The sequence below is a fragment of the Vitis riparia genome, chromosome 18 (genome assembly GCF_004353265.1).
Source record: "Vitis riparia cultivar Riparia Gloire de Montpellier isolate 1030 chromosome 18, EGFV_Vit.rip_1.0, whole genome shotgun sequence".
Classification (NCBI taxonomy): Eukaryota; Viridiplantae; Streptophyta; class Magnoliopsida; order Vitales; family Vitaceae; genus Vitis; species Vitis riparia.
This window is the reverse complement of record NC_048448.1, coordinates 5433009-5457417: the sequence shown is the minus strand read 5'-3', so window position 1 is coordinate 5457417 and position 24409 is coordinate 5433009. Positions and strand designations below refer to the sequence as shown.

At 36.5% G+C, this 24409-nt stretch overlaps 1 protein-coding gene across 2 annotated transcripts in view; it reads left to right on the top strand.

The window, feature by feature from the left end:
• The window catches only part of LOC117907864 (WD and tetratricopeptide repeats protein 1), a 67220-nt gene that overhangs the window by 5687 nt on the left and 37124 nt on the right, over positions 1–24409 (top strand). For both annotated transcript variants that reach the window (XM_034821534.1, XM_034821535.1), the window contains exons 4-9: positions 11237–11371; positions 11464–11571; positions 11731–11859; positions 13477–13592; positions 13680–13797; positions 17403–17508. In XM_034821534.1, coding sequence (XP_034677425.1) covers positions 11237–11371; positions 11464–11571; positions 11731–11859; positions 13477–13592; positions 13680–13797; positions 17403–17508 — 712 coding nt within the window. The remainder of the gene's footprint in view (positions 1–11236; positions 11372–11463; positions 11572–11730; positions 11860–13476; positions 13593–13679; positions 13798–17402; positions 17509–24409) is intronic.

Sequence of the window (24409 nt, the reverse complement as noted above, 5' to 3'; positions counted from 1 at the left end):
GCTTTTGATATATCGAAGAATACAGATTACATCATCCCAATGGCTATCACATGGTGACTGTAGGAATTGACTAACAACACTTACAGGAAAAGAAATGTTTGGACGAGTAATGGTGAGGTAGTTCAGTTTACCTACGAGTCGTCGATATCTCCCAGGATCTCGTAAAGGCTCTCCCTATCTTGGTATAAGTTTGACATTTAGATCCATAGGAGTGTTTATCGGTTTACAGTCTAACATACCGGTTTCTTCCAAGATGTTTAAAGCATACTTCCTTTAAGAAAGAACCACACCGGAAATGGATTGAGCTATCTCAATCCCTAAGAAATACTTGAGCTTCCCCAAGTCTTTAGTCTGAAAGTAGGTGAAAAGGTGTTACTTTAATTTCTGAATACTATTCTGATCATTGTCTGTAATGACGATGTCGTCCACATAAACTACCAGATAAATACACTGCCCCGAAGAGTTATGATGATAGAAAACGAAATGATCTGCTGTATTGCGAAACATGCCAAACTCCTGAACAACAGAACTAAAACGGCTAAACCATGCTCGAGGAGATTGTTTCAAGCCATATAGAGAACGACATAACCTGCACACTAAACCAGACTCCCCCTGAGCAACAAAACCAGGTGGTTGCTCCATATAAACTTCTTCAGCAAGATCCCCATGAAGGAAATCATTTTTAATATCTAACTGATAAAGAGACCAAGAATGCATAGCAGCCATGGAGAGCAATAGATGAACAGAAGCTATCTTGGCAACATGAGAGAAAGTGTCACCGTAATCAGAACCATAAACCTGAGTATAGCCTTTAGCAACTAAGCGGGCCTTAAGGTGATCAACCTGACCATCAGGGCCAACCTTAACTGTGTAGGCCCAATGACAACTAACTATGGATTTATCATAGGGTAAAACAACAAGATCTCAAGTGCCATTGGAGTGTAAAGCAACCATTTCATTTATCATTGCTTGTCGTTGGCCTGGATGGGAAAGAGCCTCTGGGGTGCTCTTGGGAAGAGAAATAAAAGATATAGCAGAAACAAATGCAGAATAGGGTGAAGATAATCGATGATAACTCAAAAAATTGTAAATGGGATGAGGATTACTAGTAGATCGATTACCTTTCCGAAGAGCAATGGGTAAGTCAGCAGAAGGAGGCAGGAGAAGCCGAAGGGATAGGAAGTGAGTTAGCAAGTACCTCGGCCAAAGAAGGAGGAACAACGACACGATGATGACGATGATAAACCTGAAGTGGGTGAGAAGGCACTGCATCAAGTGGGGAGATAATGGGAAGGGGTAAGACTTCAGAAACAGGAAGAGACTCAGAGGTGGAGAAGAATGGTGAGTCCTCAAAGAAGGTGACATCAGCAAAGAGAAATTAGCGATGAGTCTCAGAGAAATAACAATGATAACCCTTTTGAAGTCTGGAGTATCCCAAGAAGATCCATTTTGTGGCTTTGACAGAAAGTTTGTCCTGTCCAAGAGTGAGAATATGAACAAAGCAAGTACAACCAAAAACACGAGGAGGAAAGAAATAAAGTGGTTGGTCAGGGAAAAGAAGGGAATGGGGAATCTGATCGTGTAATACAGATGAGGGCATACGATTAATCAAATAACATGTTGTAAGAACAGCGTCCCCCCAAAAACGAAAAGGAACATTACTATGAAGAAGGGGAGTACGAACTGTCTCAACAAGATGTTGATTCTTACGTTCAGTTACCCTGTTTTGTTGAGGAGTATGAGCATAAGAAGACTGATGAAGGATCCCATGTTGGGACATAAATGAAGTAAATGGTGCAGAAAAATATTCCCTGGCATTGTCACTGTGTAACACACGAATAGAAATATTGAACTGGGTTTGGATTTCAGCATAAAATTTCTGGAAAATAGAGAATAACTCAGCTCGATTTTTCATTAAAAATAACCAAGTACATTGAGAATAGTCATCAATGAAAGTGACAAAATACTGAAATCGTAAAGTAGACGCGGTTTGACAAGGACCCCAAACATCAGTGTGGACAAGTTCAAAAGGAGACTTTGCCCGATTATTCAAACGCTTTGGGAATGAGACACGAGTATGTTTCCCAAGCTGACAGGACTCACACGCAAGCGACGACAAAGATGAAAAACGAGGGACCATTTTCTGGAACTTGGATAGACTAGGGTGGCCCAGGCAACTGTGGATGAGGAGGGGAGCATCAGTGGAAATGCAAACTGCAGGAGTTGAAGGCGAGGTGAGGTGATAGAGGCCTTGAGACTCACGTCCTATGCCAATTGTCTTCCCCGTACTCCGGTCATGCAAGGTTACAAATTTATCAGAAAAAAGTAATAGAGCAGTTAAGAGTACGAGTGATTTTGCTGATGGAGATAAAGATTAAAAGAACACTCAGGAGTATAAAGGACAGAAGTGAGAGGTAGAGAAGGGAGAGGATGTGCCAAACCAATGCCTTTAGCCACAGTTTGAGAACCATTAACTAAGGTAACAGTAGGTAAAACAGAGGTAGTAGTAATAGAAGAGAAAATATCATTATTACCAGATATGTGATCAGAAGCGCCAGAATCTAGAATCCAAGGTCTAAGAGAAGAGGTGTGGGTAAGACAAGCAGAAACATTATCAGTCTAGGCAACAGAAGTAACAGAAGCTGACTTGGTGGCCTGATAGAGGAGACAGTCAGCATACTCACTGTCAGTGAGGGAAATACCTTGAGATGTGAAGGAGCTCGGAGGCTGAGGCGGCTGAGGATCAGATGACTAGGCCATGTGGGCAGTGCGGGGAGGCCGCCCATGTAACTGATAAACCCGATCACGAGTGTGACCAAGCTTATTGCAATAGGTGCAATGAGGACGTTGGCCTCTACCTCGGTTACCACTGCGTCCTCCTCGAGAGTTAGTTTGAGAAACTAACACAGAAGAATTTGAGGTGTTATAAGATGAAAAAGTCCGAGTGGAGGAGATACGGAGGAGGCGAACAAACACATCATCCAAGGATGGAACGGAGGAACTGCCAAGAATCTGATCGCGGACGGTCTCAAGATTTAGACGGAGGCCAATAAGTGTAAGAACCATGAAGAACTTGTCAATCTATGTTCGTTGATCCCCAACATCAGTAGTAAGAGGCATCACTGCCAAGAATTCCTCCTTAAGAGAGACAATTTGACCAATATAAGTAGATAAATCTATGTCTTGTTGTCTGACATTGGCAATAGAAGAAGCCACCTTATAAAGACGTTGGATATCATTCGTGTATAACTCTTTCGCCTGATTCCAAAATTTAAAGCATGTTTTGTTGGCCCGAAGATGAAGCAGAATCTTAGGATCAACTGATTGCCATAACACACTACATATTTGTGCATTTATCTTCCTCCATTGTACTCTGTCAACCTCAGGGATATCCGCCTCCTGCGTAACAAGGTGATCCTCTTAACCTTGACCCATAAACCAAAGCTCCACAGAGGCAAACCAGGACAAATAATCTTCACTGCCAACCAATTTCTCTGAAGTAATCATAGGAGATCTAGATATAACACAGGAAAAAATGGAACTTTTAGTAGCCATATCTACTTATTTGGAGAACGAAATATGTTTGGATCGAAGAGAGCCCTAATATGGCTTCAGATTGAGGCTGAAAGAAGAAAAACCGAGGATCCGTAACTGTGAGAGTCCAAATAGTAAAGAAAAAAACAATTGTGGCACTACTGGAAGGGTAGAAGAATACTTCCTAAGACATGTGCAGGGCTCGGGGTGGAGAGGAAGTCACCGGAGGTTGCCGGAAAGGCTGTTTAGAGGGCCGGCGGAGACAAAAACCCAAGAAATGCACTTGCAGGGCTCGAATGGCACAAGCATAGATGGAGAGTGGCTAGACGGTGTCAGACGAGGCTGGAGGTGGAAGCGCGTTGTTGGAAAGTGCTCCACGCGCCTGCGCGTGAGGTTCAGGCCGCTAGAGAAGAAACATGCGTGGCCGGCACGTGACTGAGATTCTCTCTCCGGTGTTTTGATAAAACTTGAAGATCTCCTCCTTGCACACCTGATGGTATGGTCGGTGTCGGAAAAAGAGCTTCGCCGGAAAGAGTCGTCGGAAAAGTCATTGGTTGTGAGGGTTTTCTGACGGTGATACGGTTGACATGAAAACTTTAGGAGATGGGGAAGGTGATTAGAATGAAACACTGTCACTAAAAGGTTTCCCAGAATTGATTCACGGATAAACCGAAAATAATTAGGTTTTTTTTTTTTTTTCTCTCTCTAGGCTTTGATACCATGTGAAAAGATAGAAAAGGGAGAATCCCTAATTTTTGTTGTTAAAAACTATTAATAATACACATTGGACTTGGGTATATATATACATGCTAGTGGGACCCACAATACAATAAGGAAAAAAAAGGAAAACTATTAATAGCATTTTTTTCTAAGAAAGCTTGGATGATAGATATGTGGAACCTCGAAGGTGAAGGAGGTGATTGGACCCCGTGGTTTTCTAGGGCCTTTAATGATTGGGAGCTGGATTTCGTGGAGTGTTTTTTGTAGAAGATTCAAACAACTAGGGTGTACAAGGATGTGGATGATAAGAGTGATTTGGACAACATTGAGGTTTGAGAATTTCTTGGTCGAATCTCTCTATTCTATTTTACAACCTAAAGACTCTCTTGTGTTCCCTTGTAGTAGAATCTAGGTATCTTGTGCGCCACCTGAGGTGGCTTTCTTCACTTGGGAGGCAACTTGGGGGAAAGTTTTAACTCTGGACCAGATCCAAAGGAGGGAGTTCTATTTGGCAAATAGATGTTTCCTTTGTCATTTTGAAGTAGAAACGGTCAATCGCATTCTTCTTCATTGTGCAAAGTTGTGGGTTCTTTAGCATATGTTTTTTTCCCTCTTTGGGGTGTCTTGGGTTCTCTCCTGCTCGGTTAAGGATACTCTTCTTGGGTGGTATGAGTCTTTTGTGGGTAAAACCTGTAAAAAGGCTTGGCAAACAATTCCTTTATATATATTTTGGACAACGTAGAAGGAAAAGAACTTGTTAACGTTTGACAATGGGGAATTATCGATTGAAAGATTGAAAAATTCTTTTGTATGTAATTTGTGGTCTTGGTCTAGTGTAGTTGTAGATATGACTCCTATGTCTTTTGTTAGTTTCATTGATTGGTTAGGTTCAAAATAAGGGCAAGTCGTTTTTTGTTTCTCTTTCTTGCCCGATGGGGTGAGCCTTTAGGCCTTTGCTGTATACTTCCTGTATACTTGAGAATGTTGTGTTTGACGTATCCTCTTTCTCTTTATATTATTGCTCTTTACTTATAAAAAAAATAAAAATGTATAAGTACTCTACAATAGAAAAATAATAATCTCTCTATATTAATAAATATTCATTTATCAATAAATTAATAAATTATTCATTTATCAATAAATCGGTAACTCCGTTAAGATAATAATTTCTCTTGATCCCAAAAGTATTATTTTATAGGGTTTTATTGTATGTAATTAGAAAATAATTAGATATTTATTAAAAGATGAGACTAGGCTTAAAATGGTTACTTTTTTGTATAGAAGGAAGTTATATAATGTGATACTATTCATTGTTTTGCTCACTAGATCATGTAACTCTTCTTCCACCATAAGGTGGTTGCCTCAATCAAATAAGAGTAGGTTATGAATTTGTTGTTTAGAATTTACGAAGGGGTATAAAGCACCAAATTATTATGATAGTGAAAGGAAAAAAAAAAAATTAAGGCAGGAAAAGCAAGATATGGAGAAGAAACAAATAGAAAGAGATCTTTATGGACAAGTCTCACCTAAAAGACAGAAGAAAGAGCATAGAAGAGTTCTCCATAAGTCTCAACTAGAAGATGGAAAAAGGGGGAATATAAAAATCCTATGGCATTTTGTTGAGGCCTCCTAAAAGTTGCACTTGAAAAGATTTATGGAGTTTCACAATTAAAGAATTCGACAGATGCAAAATTTATTATTATTCATCTTTTTTTTTTTTTAATGGAAAAACTCTTAAGGGGTTGTTTTTGGCCTTTTGATGCCCTTTTAATACTCCTAGTGTAGGGGTGTGCCCTCTTTTTTAATTGGTGTTTGTCAATATATACTCATTCTTGGCCAATCAGACAACAAGGATAAACTCGAGGGGTTGTATCCACATCAGTTCTCCCCAATTTAGAAGGAACTCAACATCAAGTTAGCTGACTACAACAGTCTATTGGAATCTCTAGCTCTCTCTTTTGCTGTTTCTTTCTTTGTTCTTCCATGTGAATGAATTGATTATGCATAGGACAGATCTCTTTCTTTGAACTCCTTAGCCTTCTAATTGTTTATTAAATTTGTTTTCTAACAATGTAAGAGAGGATCTCAAGATCTCTCTGGTTTGGCTAGTGTTATGCATGACAGGTATCATACTTCAGAGAGCTGTCTAATACTGAGAAATAAGTTGATAATCCCCCAATGATACTGTGCAATCTCCAAGCATATGTTCAGCTGAATTTGTGTTTCTTGTAGATTGTGCTACTTCATCAATAAAAGGCCTTAATCTAAGAGAACACCAGTTTTATGTCTTACTCCGACGAATGAATCCATTACCGTGTAAACTAGTCTAATCAAATCAAGTCTTTATTAAGGTGGTATTAAATATAAATGTAAGAGGTAACCATATAAACTTGGTAAAGACTTTGCATTGGATTTACTCCTTGTTATCTTTGTTGCTTCAATAAAACTGAATTCTGTTTTGCTAAAACAATTAATTGAATGAGAGTGCTTCCTCTAAGCCATCCTAAAGATGCTTTCACAAGTCTGTTGAATTGTCAGGAAGCAAATGACCCAATTTTCCATCTGTGCTATAACTCCCTTATGAATTCCCCATCTACTTTGTTTGCAAAGAACTTCTGTAGAAGCCATCCATACACCCTAGTCTTCCAGATAGCAGGATGCTGCAAATCTGCTTCTCTTAGACCATCACTGATTCCAGAGTTTCTTAGCTTCTCTAGGATGCAACCAAGTTTTCTATGGTAGCGATTTCAATATATTACTGATTCCAAAAGAACTTTTTGCTATTTGAACTTAATCTAGTCATATATATGCCATCTCATGCAGCATTGTTCCTGATCTGTCATCCAAGATAATCCTTTCTGGTTGACTTGGGAATTTTGAAATCCTTTACAAGCTAAGCTTTCATTGCAGCTTTCTATGGCTTGAGCTATTGAGACTTCTTTCTTTTTTCTTCTGACCGCCTTATTGATATTTTCATTTTTCACAACAATCAAGAATGACAAAAATATTCCATTATCAGCAATATGGCAAAATTCCTTTAAAATAGGTATACAAAAGAACACACATATATATACATATATATATATATATATATATATTTTTTTTTTTTGATTAGTAAGAGGTTGTATTAAGAAAAATGCAAAAAGCCCATAAGAGTATACAAGTTGTATACAAAGAGTACCAAGCAAAAAACAGAAAAGAGGGTGCAAAAAATACTCTCATGAAATCAATTTTATGTGTGTAACCACCACCTATATGTTAAAAAGGTGCTTGGCAAAAGTGGGGTGCAATCTGTAAACAGTAGGTGAATGGAGAGCACCAGAGAGGACAAGAAGGAAAAGTGAACACTAGGATCACAATCACCTGTTATCTTAAACCATCAATGAAGTCCAACAGAGCGCGAAAGTCCAACGTCAATGGAGTTCTAGAGCTTTCCACTAGAGATTAAAGAAGTAACTCTTTAAATCTTTGGTCAAAATGTCCCATTCTATGTTCTCCATAAGCATCAAAACTAGCATATAGGAGTGTTTGAAGATGAAGTGTTGTGCATTCAAAGACTTAAAAGTTCTTTTGTTTGTTTTCTCTCAACGGTTAGCGACTGCCCGAGGAGTTTTTCTTCTCTGATTTTCCCTTTAGAAAGGAGACAATAAGCCCGTCAACATGGAAGCTTCCGCTTTTGGCAGCTGTTAGGCAAGTGATACCGTACGCAAGTCCGGCCCTATATAGTGACGGTGCGTTAAGGCGAGTTGATGAGCTAATACGGCTGGCTTACTTTTCATATGTGGAGGCAACCTGACGTTAAGCACTGGGGCCAGCCACAAAGGAATAGGCTTGAATTAAGATATACCGTCTTTCAGCTGACCTTTCCCACAATCAAGCTAGAAAATAAACGACGAATCAGTCCGAATGAGAATGAAATGGAGAGACGAAATTGTTCATAAAAGATGGTCCTTCGACGTTAGTTGGTTTCATTGATTGGTTAGACTTTTTGAGGGTGGGGTTTTTTTTGCACCTCCTTGCTCAAAGCTGTTTTTGTTCCAGCTGGGTGGGGGTTAGTGTATCTTTTTTGTGTTCTTTGAGTCGCCGTTTTGGCGTCTCTTTTTAATATATTATTACCTCCCTTTACTTATCAAAAAAAAAAAAACAAAAAAAAACTAGCATATAGGAGTTAATGTTTTCACCTTCTGCTGCCAGCACAATAGTAGATCCTTGATTGTCCTCACAATGATCCATTTAATTTTCCCATTATGGTAAATAAGAGATCCCACATCAACCAGGCTTTACATAGTGGATGAGAAAATGGTAGTTGTCCTTTCATATTTCTAACAGAAGCTGCATCTGTGTACCCAGGGGCTTCACGGTCTCATTAATTGATTTGTTTATCATCGGCCGCCTGGCCACCAGTGCATGTGCTAGTTTGTGATAGCAAGATACATATGGTGCTTATTGTAACTATAAAAAAAAAAATAAAAAATCTTTTGGATGTGCTAACAAGTAGAACTTTGTCTTACTAAGGCATCCCAGGAGTCTCACTTAGAACAGAATGATGAAGTCTAATTTTTATTTTTTTTGATAGGTAAATTTTTATCCCCATTGGGACAGGAATTTGGAACCTCTCACAAGCACTTGACCACTTGAGCCAAGCCTCAAGGGCCAGTCAAATTAGGAACAGAATTTTTGTTATCTTCAGAAAATGTTCTATGAGCTGTCTTATTGGCCAAGAGTTGCACCAATTTCTTTATAAATTTTCTGAATTTGAAAGTTGTAGTTCTGCTTGAAAGTTTTTTTTTTTTTTTTGTGCTTTATTTTGATGCTGAATTTTTTTTTTGGGGTAGTCCCAACAGATCTTAAAATCAGTTCTGTAGCTATTTCCTTGCGGTGGGTTCAGTCTGAGTCTCAATCTACCTATCTGTCTATCTATAATATAATATTTTAAAAAGGTCAATGGATGGTTGGGTTTGGTTCTAGTGAATGTGATTATCTATCTATCCATCTATTTGTCTATAACATAATATTCTAAAAAGGTCAGAGAATGGGAGGTAAGTTTTTTGTTTCAGCAGTATCCCTTGTATATTTCTTTTTTATTTATTTTGCTGGTTTTAATTGGCACTCTTAATATTATTTTTGTTTGCCTATAAGAATGTTCTAAAAGGTCATCTGATCAAAAAAATGTTCTAAAAGGTTGGATGGTTGGGTTGGGTTCTACAGAATGTAAGGGAAGTTTTTTGTTTCTTTCAGCGACATCCCTTGTATATATCCCCACGTGATTGCTTGGCCCTTTTTTGATTGATACTATTAATATTATTTTTGTTTGCCTATTAAAAAAAAATGATAATTTTTTAGGACCTTCACTGTTTTCCTGAAGATTCTTGTCATTCCATTGAAATAGTCCATTGGTTAGGGCAAATGTTGGGATGTGTGGTAGAGGTGCACGGTCCCAGGTTTGAATCCTGTTGCTGGTTAAATACCTTGATTTACCTGATGCTGGTTGTTGAAGGAGTGGTCAGCACCCTGAGGTTTGGGTCCTCATGGAAAGCCCTAAGGGCTTGGCCAAGGAAGGTTCATCAGCGATAAAAAAAATAGAAAAATAAAATAAAAGCAATCTTCATATGAAAATGGTGTTATTTGAACTTGAATGGCTTTGATTGTCGAACCAGTTACATGGGCCATGTACCATTACGATTAGTGAATATAATTGGTCAAGTTCAGAAACTGTCAAAACCCATTTTGCTTTCCCAGTTGTTAGATAATATGGTGGGTATAGAGTATTTGATTACTATTATTTGGACAGTTGTAAAGCATTCATTGGGGGAAAAAAAATTTCTATATTAGCTAATAAAATAAAAAAATGAAAATCTAATAAGAATGATTTTCCATAAAGAAAATAAAAGGTAAAGTGCTAATAAGAATAGCTGCATTGTGAAGAATCTGTCCTTATTCAAAAAAGGTTGTAAAGGTTTCTTTTGTCATCTACCAACAAGAAATGTAACATTAGTTACATAGGGCTTACTTTTCTATTACAATTCCTCCCTTCTATTGCAAATATGTGTTATAAAAGATCACTAAAATTTGTATATCATTGTCTGCACAATCAATTTAAGTGCTGCACATCTAAATCATTATCCTTATTTGTAATGTGTTTTGTCACAAAAGTGTCCACATGCAAAGGCATGTCATGTGTCTCAGAAATAGTGCTGTATTAGTGTGGAAAAGTAAGCTTCTTGTAAGACATATACTACACACTTATGTTTACGCAAGTAGCATATATCTACATTCATAAAAATATGAAGTATTGGGTTGCAGTATTGATACAAATACATGCACATGTTGCTACAGTATTTCAGATGAGGACATGCCTATTTTTATGTGTATATTTATTCTGGGGAAATGAAATATGATAAGTATGCTGTACAAAGAGCTGTTTGCATATTACAACTAATATAAAAATGCTATAGCATTGATATCTATACATGGTTGTGATGGTTGTGTTCTATATGTGTATCTATATATATATATATATATATATATATATATTATTTATTATTATAAATGGTAATAATCTATTATCAAGTTACAACTGGTGCATGAATTCCTATTCTTCCACTCCAATAACTTTTTGTTTGGGCTCAGATTTTGTCAAATCAACCTCCTATGAATGGAGTGCTAACATTTGTGAAAGCTCAGGGATTAGTTGTGGCAGTTTAGGGTTGCATTCATGAGAGAGTTGAGGGAGTGTGTTGCAGATAGAAAGCATGGATGAAGTTTAAACCTGAAAAAAATTTGAAACCTATGTTGGAGCATCTATGATTCCAATACAGTTCATGTTGTGGGAAAGTTCAAAGTATTCTACTCATATTGGGTATTATTGGAAAATTACATTTTTCTGGAGGGCGCTTAGAAGCCTCCCTCGTTTAAATGCGTAGTGCACATGTATGCTTTGACATTTGTGGCTTAATATTATTAATGCTTAAACTTACTGCAGATTAATATTTGGAACTATCCAAGCCGCAAGCTTTTGCATAGCATAGAGACTGGGCATTCTGCTAATATATTCTGCGCAAAATTTATCCCTGAAACTTCTGATGAGCTTGTCGCCTCTGGAGCTGGAGATGCAGAAGTATGTTCTTATGGGTGTATGTAGACACATTGTTTGAATGCAATTGAGTATTGTCAGTAAAAACTAAAAAGCACTTACTGATTTTTATCCAGGTTCGGCTGTTTCATTTGTCTCGCTTAAGTGGGAGAGGACCAGATGAGAATGCTATTACCCCATCTGCACTGTTTCAGTGTCACACTAGGAGAGTAAAAAAATTAGCTGTAAGATCTCATCACAGGCCATACAGTTCTTTAGAGGTCAACTATTTTAATGAAGTTGTATGAGTATGGGAACTGGAAATCCAGGTATTTCATGATGGTATTTGGCAGCTTGAATATCAAAGTTCACCTGCTTGCTTTTGCTTCTCATACTTACTGCAGGTGGAAGTTGGAAACCCTAATGTGGTATGGAGTGCAAGTGAAGATGGAACCTTGAGGCAGCATGACTTTCGGGAGGGTGCTTCCTGTCCCCCAGCTGGGTCTTCTCACCAAGAGTGTCGGAATGTTCTGGTAAGTTCTAGATTTCTAGGGTTAGTTGGTTTTCTGCCTCAATTTTACATGATTAGAGATTTGGTTTCATATTCTGAAATTGAATTCTTTTAAAGAAGCCTTTACTTGCTTCCTTCAACTTGCCTTTTTTTTTTGCTGTTATATAAGCCTTTTTTGCATCATGTTGAAGGCATTTAGATCTGATAAACTGAGTTCCTGTTAGTGACATGGTTATCTTCACATGGTTGGAAAAAAGCTTTGAGTGTTCCCATATATTTATTGGCTTTTGGCTTGCTCTATTTGTCTTTAGTTCTGTATTTTATGTTCATGTTCTTCATAGTTTATGGTGGAGGTTAGTGTAATATTATGGATTTGACCTCTTTATGTGTAACTTATTTATGCTTCTGCTATGTTGAGACTTTATGAAGGCCTTAGGGGTAGTCATGTTTCTATTCCTTACTAAGACATCACAAATTATATCATTTACAGGCTGCTAAAGTCTTAGGAGTAGTCATGTTTCTATTCCCTAATAAGACATCACAAATTTATATCATTTACATGCTGCTGATATTTCTAAACATAGTGTCTACATTTAGTTGGGTTGATTCCCCCTCACTGAACATGGGAAAAAAAAATCTTCATTGGTTGAGTTTGACCATGGAAAAGGGGCTAATTTAGTGCATTATGTGCTCCATATAATGCATGCTTCCCCATTTTGAGCAATCAATTGAATGGCCTTGCCAAGCTTATGCCTTACTCTTTTATGGAATAAGTTCTTGAGCATTTTGATGATTATATATGATGCATGCTTCTCCATTTTGAGCAATCTATTGAATGGCCTTGCCAAGCTAATGCCTTATTCTTTTATGGAATAAGTCCTCAAGCATTTTGATGACGATTCATTGAATTGAATGGTCAATGGCTTGACCTTCCTCCTTCCTTATCTGCCCTGAAATATTCATATTATGCTTTGTCTGTGGGGATTTTAGGTTGCATGCCCTTCCTCATTTAGGGACTTTAGGAAGTGAATATTTCTTGATAACTAGTTGTTTCCCTATTTTTTCCAACGGCTGGATCAGCTGTTGTTGTTTGGTTTGAAACATATGCAATCGAATTTGCAACCTTCTCTCTCCCTGGTTGCAAACAGGGTGTACTACTATCTTGTCAATATGGATATGCTGAAATGAGGCCTAAGTAATGTTTTTTTTTTTAAATAATCTCTCTCTGTGTGGTCCCTCTGCTTCAGAAATGAAGAAATCAATGAAGTGTGCAGGAAGCATATGTGACTTCCTTCTCCCTTTCCTTCTTTAAATGCGAAGACTATTTTGTTCAGCTCTTTCATTAACCATGAGGCAGTTTTCTGACTCTTCGATATTGCTTTTAATATATATAATTTTTTAATTAGAGGCATTAATTCATACAATTGATTATTGGGACAATATCCAGATGTTTTTATGGTCATTGGTTTAATTCTCTGTGTTATGACATGGAAGAAGTTTTTATTTTTTAAAAAATCTTGTAGGTTATCTCTATTCTTGAGCTAATGTTATTCAATTTTTATTATTGGTTTTAATATTTCTACCTCCTAACCATGAAATGTTGGAGATTATTGTTTTTCACATTACCACATGATGGCAGCTTGACTTACGGTGTGGAGCAAAGAAATCGCTAGCTGATCCTCCCAAACAATGCCTTAATTTAAAATCATGTGATATCAGTTCCACTAGGCCTCATTTGCTCCTTGTTGGTGGCAGGTATTTCTGGTTGATATTACTTGCACAGTTCCCCTCTTCTCCTCCCTTTATGTTTCAACTGATGTGAATTGTTGTCTGATGTTTCAGTGATGCATTTGCTCGTTTATATGATAGAAGGATGCTGCCGCCACTGACATCCTGTGGGAAAACGATGACACCACCTCCTTGTGTTAACTATTTCTGCCCAATGCATCTTTCTGATCATGTTAGTTTCGTAACACTCCACTTTTTAATTGCTACAATCATTTCTTAACAGTCCTGTGCCTATTCTTGTAGTTTTTTTTTTGTTTATTGGAAATGTGATGGTACTATATTCTATCCATTCTGATGGTCCATCCCCTTTATGGTCCAAATACGAGCTAAAGGAGTGGATTCTTGACATGATATTGCCTTCAACCTTCTAGATTTGCATCCCGAGTTGTCCACTAGGGCCAAATTGAGAAAGGCACAAAAAGAAAAAGATGTCAAATTTCTGAAAGTTTTCTCTTTCTTGTCTGGCTGGGGTGTATGTAGATGAAGGCAGCTACACTCATTTAGTTCCAGTTTCAGAGTTTAGTTTATGATTTGACCTTTTAAACACCTGGACTTTCTTTTTAGGGGAATCTCATGGTCAATTTTTAGACCTATAGATGGAGATAGGCGGCAATTGTTTAGCAGCTTGGAAAAAGAGCCATATTCTTTAGGTTCATTGGGTGGACGATCAATCCCATTAAATCTACCTTTTCTATAATTACCATTTGCTACTTGTTTTGTTGTTAAGTGGAATTTCTGTTATTGTCAATTTTTTTAGATCTACTGAGGGCAATCTCTAGGTTTAGAAGATTGATCTTATTGAAGCAACTTTCTGAAATTTCATGTTCAAAACACCAGTTAATGTGATGGATGTTATGGGAAGTATTAGAGAGAGACTATGGTCTGATCTTAGAAGCAAGAACAAACATCATATTGTCTATTAGGATTTTGATGGAAAGTTTTATAGAGGAGGTTATGGCATGGAGTTACTTGAACTAAGAGAAAAGTCTTTTACATTATGTTATTGGGAGCAAATATGTGACACTACTTCCAAATGTTTGAGATTGCATCTATGCATTTATAGCTTACCAATTCTATATGGTAACTTATTTCCAGTTGGCAGGTGATTCCTCTAGCACATGGGTTGGCCAGGTTGGTTCAAATTACCTGCCAATGCAGGTTCAACCGGAAATAGCAAGATATCCTGGTTGCAGCCTACCTTAAATTAATATCTAATTTTGGGGTGCTAACTTGAGCACAACCCATCAAGTGAAACTGTGTTAGGTAAAGGATAGGAGCCTTACCTTGAGCATTGTGCAACCTTAGCTCAACACATCAAGTTAGGATAGCTTATGCAGGAGATATTCAGCTATCACCTTATTTGCCTTGAGGTGCCTGTTATGGGTTTGGGCAAGAAATACAATCTCTACCCCTGAGGTGCCTAATATTAAGTGTAACACATCAAGTGTTAGAGTAGTTTGGGCCAGAGATATTATGCATATTTTTCTTGTTCCTAGTTGTATTCATAGAGGTTTTATATTTTGATAAGTGTTCCTTTGTTTTGTTTTGTTTTGTTGTTTCCGTTGGGGAGAAGGGATTGGGATTGGGGAGGAGCAATATTAATGGGACGTGAAGGGGTGCTAGCATTGGAGAGAGGGAAAATGAAGAAGGCTAGAGACAGATGTTAGTTGAGAAGGGGAGTGGGCAAGAGATGTTAGGCAGGGGATCAATAAAAAAAGGATAAGAGACATTGGGAGGGCAAGAGGGAGGAAGGCAAATGATATTTGGGCAGGCAGAGAAGGGGAAGGAGAATGGGGTTGGGAGGGTGATAAAGAGAGGAAGGGATATTGTAGTGTTGGATTAAGGAGTGAGTAAAGAGAAGAGTGGGACCATAAGGGAGAAGGTCAGGGAGGTTGGTCTGTCATAAGTTTCTTGTCCAGATGGATCAACAATTGGCGGGTTGTGCCTTTGTTGAATTGATTTGATCTCTTCATTGGAAAGAAGATTTAAAAATTCTTGGACTGGTGTAATGTTGAGATTTGACAAGACAAAATAGTGGTTTCTACTTCTTTATGGGCCTTAATCTTCAAATAGTTTTTGGGAATGTTTCTCATGCATTTTGAGGGATTAGGGAGTCACATGTATTGCTGGCTGATGATTTTAACCATGTTCCTACTTGGAATCTTTTGCTTGAGTGGATAAATTGAATTTTGATGGGTCTTTCTTAGGGAAACTGGCATTAGTGGTACTTTAGATATCTTCGGGTGATGTCATCTTAGGCTCCACAAAGCAATGGAGTCTGGGGATGCACTGACGTGGGAACCCTTGTTCTTCACATGTGAGTGGCTAAAGTGAAGGGGTGGAATGGATTGAGGGTGAGGAGGGTTTTCCCACCGTCAATGTGTAGGCAAGTTCTGAACTCACAGGTTCATGGGGGATTGCTCAATATCTTAAGGAGTTTGAATTTTGATGGCTCTTTCTTAGGGAATCTGACATTGGACGTACATTAGATGCCTATTGGTGATATCATGTTGACCTTCACAAAGCAATGGATTCTGGGGATGCATTAAAGGGGTGGAATAAAGTGGGTGAAGGGAGATTTTTCCACTGCTATTGTGTGGACAAACTATCTTAAAGAGATCTATTTTCTTCATCATGGAGATCTATTCCAAGTTCTGTATTTCTCTTATAGTAAGCAAACTTCATAGCCATGAGAGAGGTGGTTACTTTTAAGGAGTTTAGAGGGTGTTATTTGTCTCCTTAATTTGTTGGGTTTGGACCAAGTTCTAAAATAGTTCTTTATATTCTTGTTTTGTTTAGTTCTTTTTGGCTTGAAGAACTTATCAGTCCTTGTTTAGTCTTGCCTTTTTCTCAATAAATCTTACTCAGGAAAAAAAGAACAAAAATAGGCTAATGAGTTTATAATGTCAAAATAAACAAAGTCTCCAATTTACTTCCACTGAAATGACTATGGGTATGTGGGTTTTTAAGACGTGTATCTGAAGGAGCATGGAGGTCATACTGTGATTCTATTTTCCTATCTTGGTATTATTTGTATCTTATTTTGTCAAATATAAATTGGATATGTAATATATATCTACACACATATATTTTGACAACAATTATTATTTTAAATTTGGGAGTAGGTCAACTCCATATGCTAGCCTACACAATGCGCCCATTTGTTTGTTCTTACAAGGCTATAGCACTGGAATGGAAGAGCCCTTGCAAATGGAACCTCTCACTTTCCTTAGCAGGGGACAAAGTGGACAGTATTTGAAGACTTGGCCAATAATTGTTTCAATTTATATTAATAAAAAATGAAAAATAACTTCCTACTTTTTTGCTGGATAACATGCAATCTGAACATTTTTATATGGACCCATGGAATGTATGCTAACAAGAACTTTGGTGGATTCATGTGATTGTTTAGTATTAACTGGGACCAGCTTCAAGATTCAAGTGGTCATTTTTTCCAATTCAATTTTCAATCATATGATTATCCTTTTATGCATGTCTTCTTTCTTTCAATAAGAAATGAACCATCTAATAATAAAAAAAATGGCTGTCAGAACCTAACAAAAAAAAAAAAAAAAAAAAGCGGCTTTCAAAAGATTTTTTTTTTATAATGATCACAGTGAGAACAAAGGGGACTAGGTGTTACACTTAAAAGAAACAAAGTAAAGTCTCTTCTGGGAGTGGCTGCTCATTCCATTAGCTGTGAGTTACATTTTAGAGATTCTTCTGAATGATATTATTGTTTTATGAGTTCCAAATTTTGTGTCCTTGTCCTTTCAGGGTCGGTCAAGCTTGCACCTTACCCATGTTACATTTAGTCCAAATGGAGAAGAGGTTCTCATTAGTTATAGTGCAGAGCATGTTTACTTAATGGATGTAAATCATGGTATGCCTTTTCCCCTTGAAACTTTAGTTTCTAATGTTATTTAGCTCTTATCATGCCTTTTGTTTATCTTATGTTCTTGGAACGGAGCCATCATATTTGGTTGATTTGGTATTAAAAGGTTCAATTGCATTGTGTATCCCTTGGAGCTTTGGAGTTGGGAATTTGGGGGTTTAGGGAAGAGTTTTGCCATGTAATTGTTTTCTTTTATCATGCTCCTTATTAAGTTTGCTTAATAAAATATATATCATTGTCTGCTTTTTCCCCTTGAAAACTTAGCTTTTAATTCAGTGAACAATCATGATTTCTATGATATTATTTGGCCATCTTCATACTTCAGTTTCTTTTATGTTCTTGAACAGCCATCCTATTTGTTTGAGTATCAAAAGGTTTTATTACTTTGGGGATTGGGAGATGAGATCTGTCATGTGGTTTTTTTTTTTTTTTTTTTGATTGGAAACGCCACAAAGATATATTAATATAAAAAGAAGTACAAGAAGAAGGATGAGAAATCCTCCCACCAAAGACAACTAAAATACAGGAAAAAACACAAAAACAAAAGAACTCCCACTAAGGACCAATCCCTAAGGAGAACACACCGCTATCCAATCCAACTGAATCACATTAAGGGGAGTCCCCTTAAATGCCTTGGAACAGAAAGCCCAAAGGGAAGCAAGGAAAGCTATAGAGTCCCAAAGGGACTCTGAATTCCTTGCTTTATCCTCGAAAATCCTTGCGTTTCTTTCCCACCACACAACCCGAATTAGAGCTATGCTCGCAGCTTGCCACAAGACTACCCCTCTCTTAGAATTACCGAAGCCTTGAAATTTGATGGACATCATGTCATATATGCTCCTTGGAGAAACCCAATCCATCTTAGCTAACTGAAATAACCTGTGCCACAACCCAATCGTCAAGGAACAATGCAGAAAAAGGTGATCTGCTGATTCCCCGTGCTTCATGCACAGGATACAAATATCAGGACTAAGGGCCTTGTAGGGTCTTCTCACTTGCAACATGTCATGTGGTTTTTCCTTCAGCATGAGCCATATTTATTCTTGATAACAATGGCTTATTTTGTTTTGTTTCTTAGTCATATAAATTCTGAAATTATGTATTTCGAGCTGCTGTTTGTGCAGTTGAGGAATGTTGTTAGTTACCACTAGTTTAATTTTGGTTCTTGTGTTGGGACTTGGCAAGGGGACTGGTCAACTCTACTAAAAGAAATGGTACTTTACTTTTATTACAATTTTTTTTTTTGATAGGCAATGATTAAATTTATAAACAAGCACCATAGAAACAACACAACAAGGTACATAGGATGTATACAATTAGTGGTAAAGAAACCCAAAAAAAAGGGTGCCAAACAACTTTAATGAAAACTCTAATTGATCAACAAAATCAATTAAAGGCATCGTGTCTTCACCTATGTACACAATTTTACTCGTAAAAAGAGAGTAGTAAGGAGAAGGCTCTTTATAAACTGCTTCTTATTCTCAAATGATCCATGATTTCCTTTTTTTTTTTGATAGGTCTCAAATGATCTATGATTTCTTTTTCCAAATTGTCCAAAAGATGCATAAAGGGGCAACTACTTTTTTACGTCTTTTACCGATGAAGGATCCATATCACCCTAAAGGGACACTACCTTTTTTTCAAGATCTTCTTCGGAAGAATTGGAAACTCTTAAGATAATTTTGTAGTGTTTGGGCATATTTCTAGACTTAAAGTCAATCTAGAAAAGAGTACCCTTTCTGGTCCTTGATTGCAAGGTGTTGGATTGAGCTATTCCATATTTGGAATTTCCATTGGGGGGAATCCAAAGGCAGGTGCATTTTAGGATCTGGTGATTGAGAGAGTTTTGTGAAGATTGGATGGGTGGCAAAAAGCCTTTTTGTCTTTAGGTGGGAGGATAATTCTTTTTCACTCGTACTTTTCTCATATCCGTAGCTATTTTCTTTTCTTGTTCAAGATTTCTTCTTTAATGGCGTGGAAAATTAAGAAATTGCAAAGGGATTTTCTGTGGTAGGGTTTGGGGAGCATAAGAGAGATCATCTTATTACTTGGGACTTAGTGTGTAAGGCTAAGGGGCAAGGAAGATTATGGTTTGGAGGGATTGCAAAGGGATTTCTGTAAGGAATTACTCTCTATTAGGGAAATGGATTTGGAGGTTTCTTGAGGAAAGGTACGCTCTTTGTCATCAGGTTATCGTAAGCATTTATGGGACACATACCAATGGGTGAGATGCCAACACCATAGTTAGGTGGTCTCATCATTGTCCTTGAAAGGCCATTGCACAAGTCTTTCCAAAATTTTCCAAATACATTCATTTGGTGGTGGGAGATGGGTTAAGAATTTAGTTTTGGGAAAACTTGTTGTAGGGGGATCAACCTTTGTGCTCTCAGTTCCGAGGTTTATTCAAAATTGTCACAATTAAAAACCTCACTATCTCATCAATTCTTGGGTCCATTAATACTTTTTCTTAGAATCTACACTTTTGTCGCAATCTTTCGGGGCTTAAGATAGAAGATCTTGAAAGACTCATGTCCTCTCTTTCACACTTGCACTTATCTCCATTTGGTTATAACTCGAGATCTTGGTTTCTGTCTTCTTCAGGTTTATTCATAGTAAAGTTGTTCTTAAAATGAAAAAAAATAAAATATGAAAACAATGTTTTCAGAATATATTCAAAATAGTTAAAAAAAAAGTCGTATTTAAATATGAAAACAAATTGAAAATGAAAAAAAAAAATGTTATTTATATATATATATATATATTTTTGAAACAACCTATGTAGTTATTTTCTGTTAAATATTAACACAAACAAAGATGCAGCACGGTGAAACCAACTCATTATGAGCTTGTGGTCTTAGGTTCAAACCCTCTTGTTGCAGTCTGCAGGAACAAAGTTTATTTTTGCTTTTAAATCCCTTTACCTTATCCCACATTGGAAGTAAGAGGAAAAATAAAGTGCTTTATAAACCTTTTCCCCCACTAACTAAAGCCAGGTGGTTGAGCCAAGTGGTTGGTGGGCTTTATGGCCAAGTACTTGGATAGGGGGCCCATTTTGCAAGATGGGGGTGGGCATTTAATGTTAGGCCTTGGAGATAATATAGCCCATTTTGTCAAAAAAAAAAAATGTTGGGTCGTGAGGGAGTGGCCCAATTAACCAAAAAAAGCTGGGGGTGTTGAACCGTTCAGTTCTCCTAGAATCGTCTGGCCCAAGCGGTTTGATGGTTCAACCGTCGGCTCAAGTGGTTCAGCACTGGTTCAATTGATAGCTGACCCAAAAGGGGGAACCGGATTGGAAAGGTCACCAGTCGACGGTCCGGTTTTTAAAACACTAGTAAATACTAGTGACATGTTATAACGAAGAAAATCTTACAAAGCTCTCAGTTTTGATGTTTGTTGTTGTGTATGGAGAGTGGTGAAACAGTAGATCATATCTTTTTACATTGCCCATTGAGTTTGGGGCTTTGGCATAGACTATTCAATTTGGCTAATATGGATTGGATTCCTCCTAGGAGTATATGTGACAATATGATTATTTCATATAAAGGATTGAGAAATTCTAGTAAAGGCAAAGTGTTGTGGTAGTTTGCTTGTCTTGCTTTGATGTCGGTTGTGTGGTTGGAGAGAAATGGTAGGATTTTTTAAGACAAAATGAGAACTTCAAAAGGGTCTCTGGGACATAATTCATTTCTTAGTTTCCTTTTAGGCATCATGCACCACAACTTTTAAGGGTGTTCCCCTTAATTTGATCCAACTTGATTGGATGTTGGTGTCTAGTTCCAAGGGGGTGGGCTAGCAGGGATAGATTACATTTGTATATTCCCACTTGGGACATAGTTTGTGGAACCTCATAGTTGTATAAATTCTTGAACTTGGAGATCCTTGCTATCTTTTGTGTACTTTTTGGAGGATTTCTCATCATTTTTTACTTGCTTCAATATGCTATATTACTGTTTCTCATTAAAAAAAAGGCGTGTTTCGTATGCGGGAGTGAGGAGTGGGAATGGACACCTCATTCCTTTTTTCCTTCATTCCCATGTTTGAATAACATAGATCATGATGGGAATGAAATCAAAAGTGATTCCAATATAAATGAAATCCTACTTATAAGTGGGATTTTAACTTATAATAACTAGGAGGTATTTTGATTTCCTAGTGCAAATTGTTTTTAAAAATTAAAAAACTAAAGACTTGTTTAGATAAGTTGTTTTTAAATTATTTATTTATTTATTTATATTATTTTGATTTTGCAAAAAACACATATTGTAAATTCAATTTATATAATGTAAACTAAATTTAATTCACGTCTTATTAAAAATAAAAACAATTTTTTAATTACAAATAAATAAAAAATAAATAAAATATGATATTTAATAATATAATAAAATCATAAATTGCATTTTTTATAAATATTATAAAAATATAGATATTAACATTAATTGATTTATTTTGTTAAAAATAAATAATAATAATTCAAAATTAATAATTTCTAATACTATTTATATGATTTTATAAATTTTAAAAAAATGTGGATATTAACATCTTATAAAAACATAATTAATTTATTTTTTTTTAAAAAAGAGTAATTATTCAAAATTAATAATTGACAATACTAGCCTATTTTAAACGAATATAAAACAAATAAAATTTAATTTTTTAATGTATAAATGAGTCGAGTTTTTCATTATATGCGTATATTTATTATTTAATTATGAAAATGACATTATGAATTATTTTATCTAATCTTAATTAATTAATCAGTTTTTTGAATTTCAAATTATTCTTTAAAATTACAGGATTTATTAAAGGATTTAAAACATTAATTATGTCTATTATTTTTTATAGTTATTATATATATTTTTTGAGTTTGAAATGTTTTTTTAAAATTATTAAACATATTAATAAATCACGTACACAAATAGATTTTTAATATTTATCAAAAAAATTATCTCAAGGATTTTTTTAAATGAAAATAAATAATAATTTCAGACTATGTGCAATGTGAGATTTTTTTAAAAATAAAAATAAAATTATTTTAAACCATGTATATGGATATTATGGACAATTTATTTATTTTTCATTTTCATTTTTATTTTTACTTAACATTAAAATGGAAACAAATTATCATTCCAACTTTATATTCATATATGCATTCAAATACAAGAATTGAAATAACCAAATTCATTCCTATTTAAGAGGGAATCATAATGGAAACAAAAAATTCATTCTCATTCCTCATTCTCGTGTACCAAATACGCCCTAATAGTCTTTCTCTCACTATGGCCGACAACACTCAAGGAACATCAAAGAAAGAGAAGAGCTACTGCCAAAGAACCCTTATCTTGGAACATTGAACAAAGAAGAAGAATTGTGATTAATTGATTCTTCTTCAACTTTATATAAGCTTGTTTCAAGATTAATTTTCAAACCCGAGATGGCTTCAAACTACAAGTGCAACCAGCTTAAATGAACCATTTGGCCTTAGGAAGCCTTACGAAAAACAAGGGTATTATGTGCAAACAAGAAATGAGATTACCTTGTGCTCCTCATCTCCTTTCCTCCTCACCCTAAAACTTGACAAGTGGCCTCCATCCTTAGGCCCATTTAGCGAACAACTAAGGACCTTCATTGTTATAACATGACGTAAATTGAGAGAGCAGAATTGTGGAATAATTTCATTTTCATTCTTCTCAGAAAACTACATTTGGTATTAGCTTTATACAGAAAAATCCTCGCTATAGAAAAGGAAACTAATTACTAGGCTATATCAAATCCCATGATTTATGGGATACTCTAACAAAATAGGAAACTAACTAAATTAACCTAATTCTAGGAATTCTGGCTGTTACAAACAAACTTTCCTAAACTAGCATAATTACTATATACAACAAAATACAAGCCATTAATTTACAACCATAATTCACGTTTTCCCACACTCCCCCTCAAGCTGGTGAATAGGTATTCACCATTCCCAGCTTGGATACAAAGCTTTGAAACACTGAACTACTTAGCCCTTTGGTAAGTATATCGGCAAGTTGACCATGTGTAGACACATAAGGTGTACATATCAATCCACTATCCAACTTCTCTTTGATGAAATGTCTGTCAATTTCAATGTGCTTCGTTCGATCATGCTGTACCGGGTTGTGAGTTATGTTGATTGCAAATTTATTATCACAATAGAGTCTCATTGGGCCATCCCATTTAATCTTTAAGTCTTCTAAAACGATCTTTAACCATAGTAGTTCACACATACCCTGAGCCATTGCTCGGAATTCTGCTTCTGCACTAGACTGCGCTACCACATTCTGTTTCTTACTCCTCCATAACACGAGATTTCCACCAAGAAAGGTGCATTATCCAGAGGTTGATCTTCTGTCAATAATTGAGCCAGCAAAGTCGGTATCTGTGTATGCCTCAAGTACTAACCCTCCATTTCTTTTGAACAGAATACCTTTACCTAGTGTCCCTTTGAGATATTGTAACACTCGATAAGCTGCCTGCAGATGAGCTTCCTTTGGACTATGCATGAATTGACTAATCACATTCACTGCATATGCTATATTTGGTCGTGTATGAGATAGATAAACGAGCCTTCCCACCAAGCATCGATACATTTCTTTATCTACTGTAACATCTTTTTCTGCCTCTCCGAGTCTAAGATTCGGATCTATCGGAATACTTGCTGGTTTGCATGCGGTCTTGCCAGTTTCTTTGAGAAAATCTGTAACATACTTCTCTTGGGAGATAAAAATGCCTTGCTTAGAGTGAGCCACCTCAATGCCAAGAAAATATTTCAACCTCCCTAGCGCCTTGATCTCAAATTCCTTAGCCAAACATTGATTTAGAACCTGTCTCTCCTTGTCATCGTTTCCTGTCACTATTATGTCAT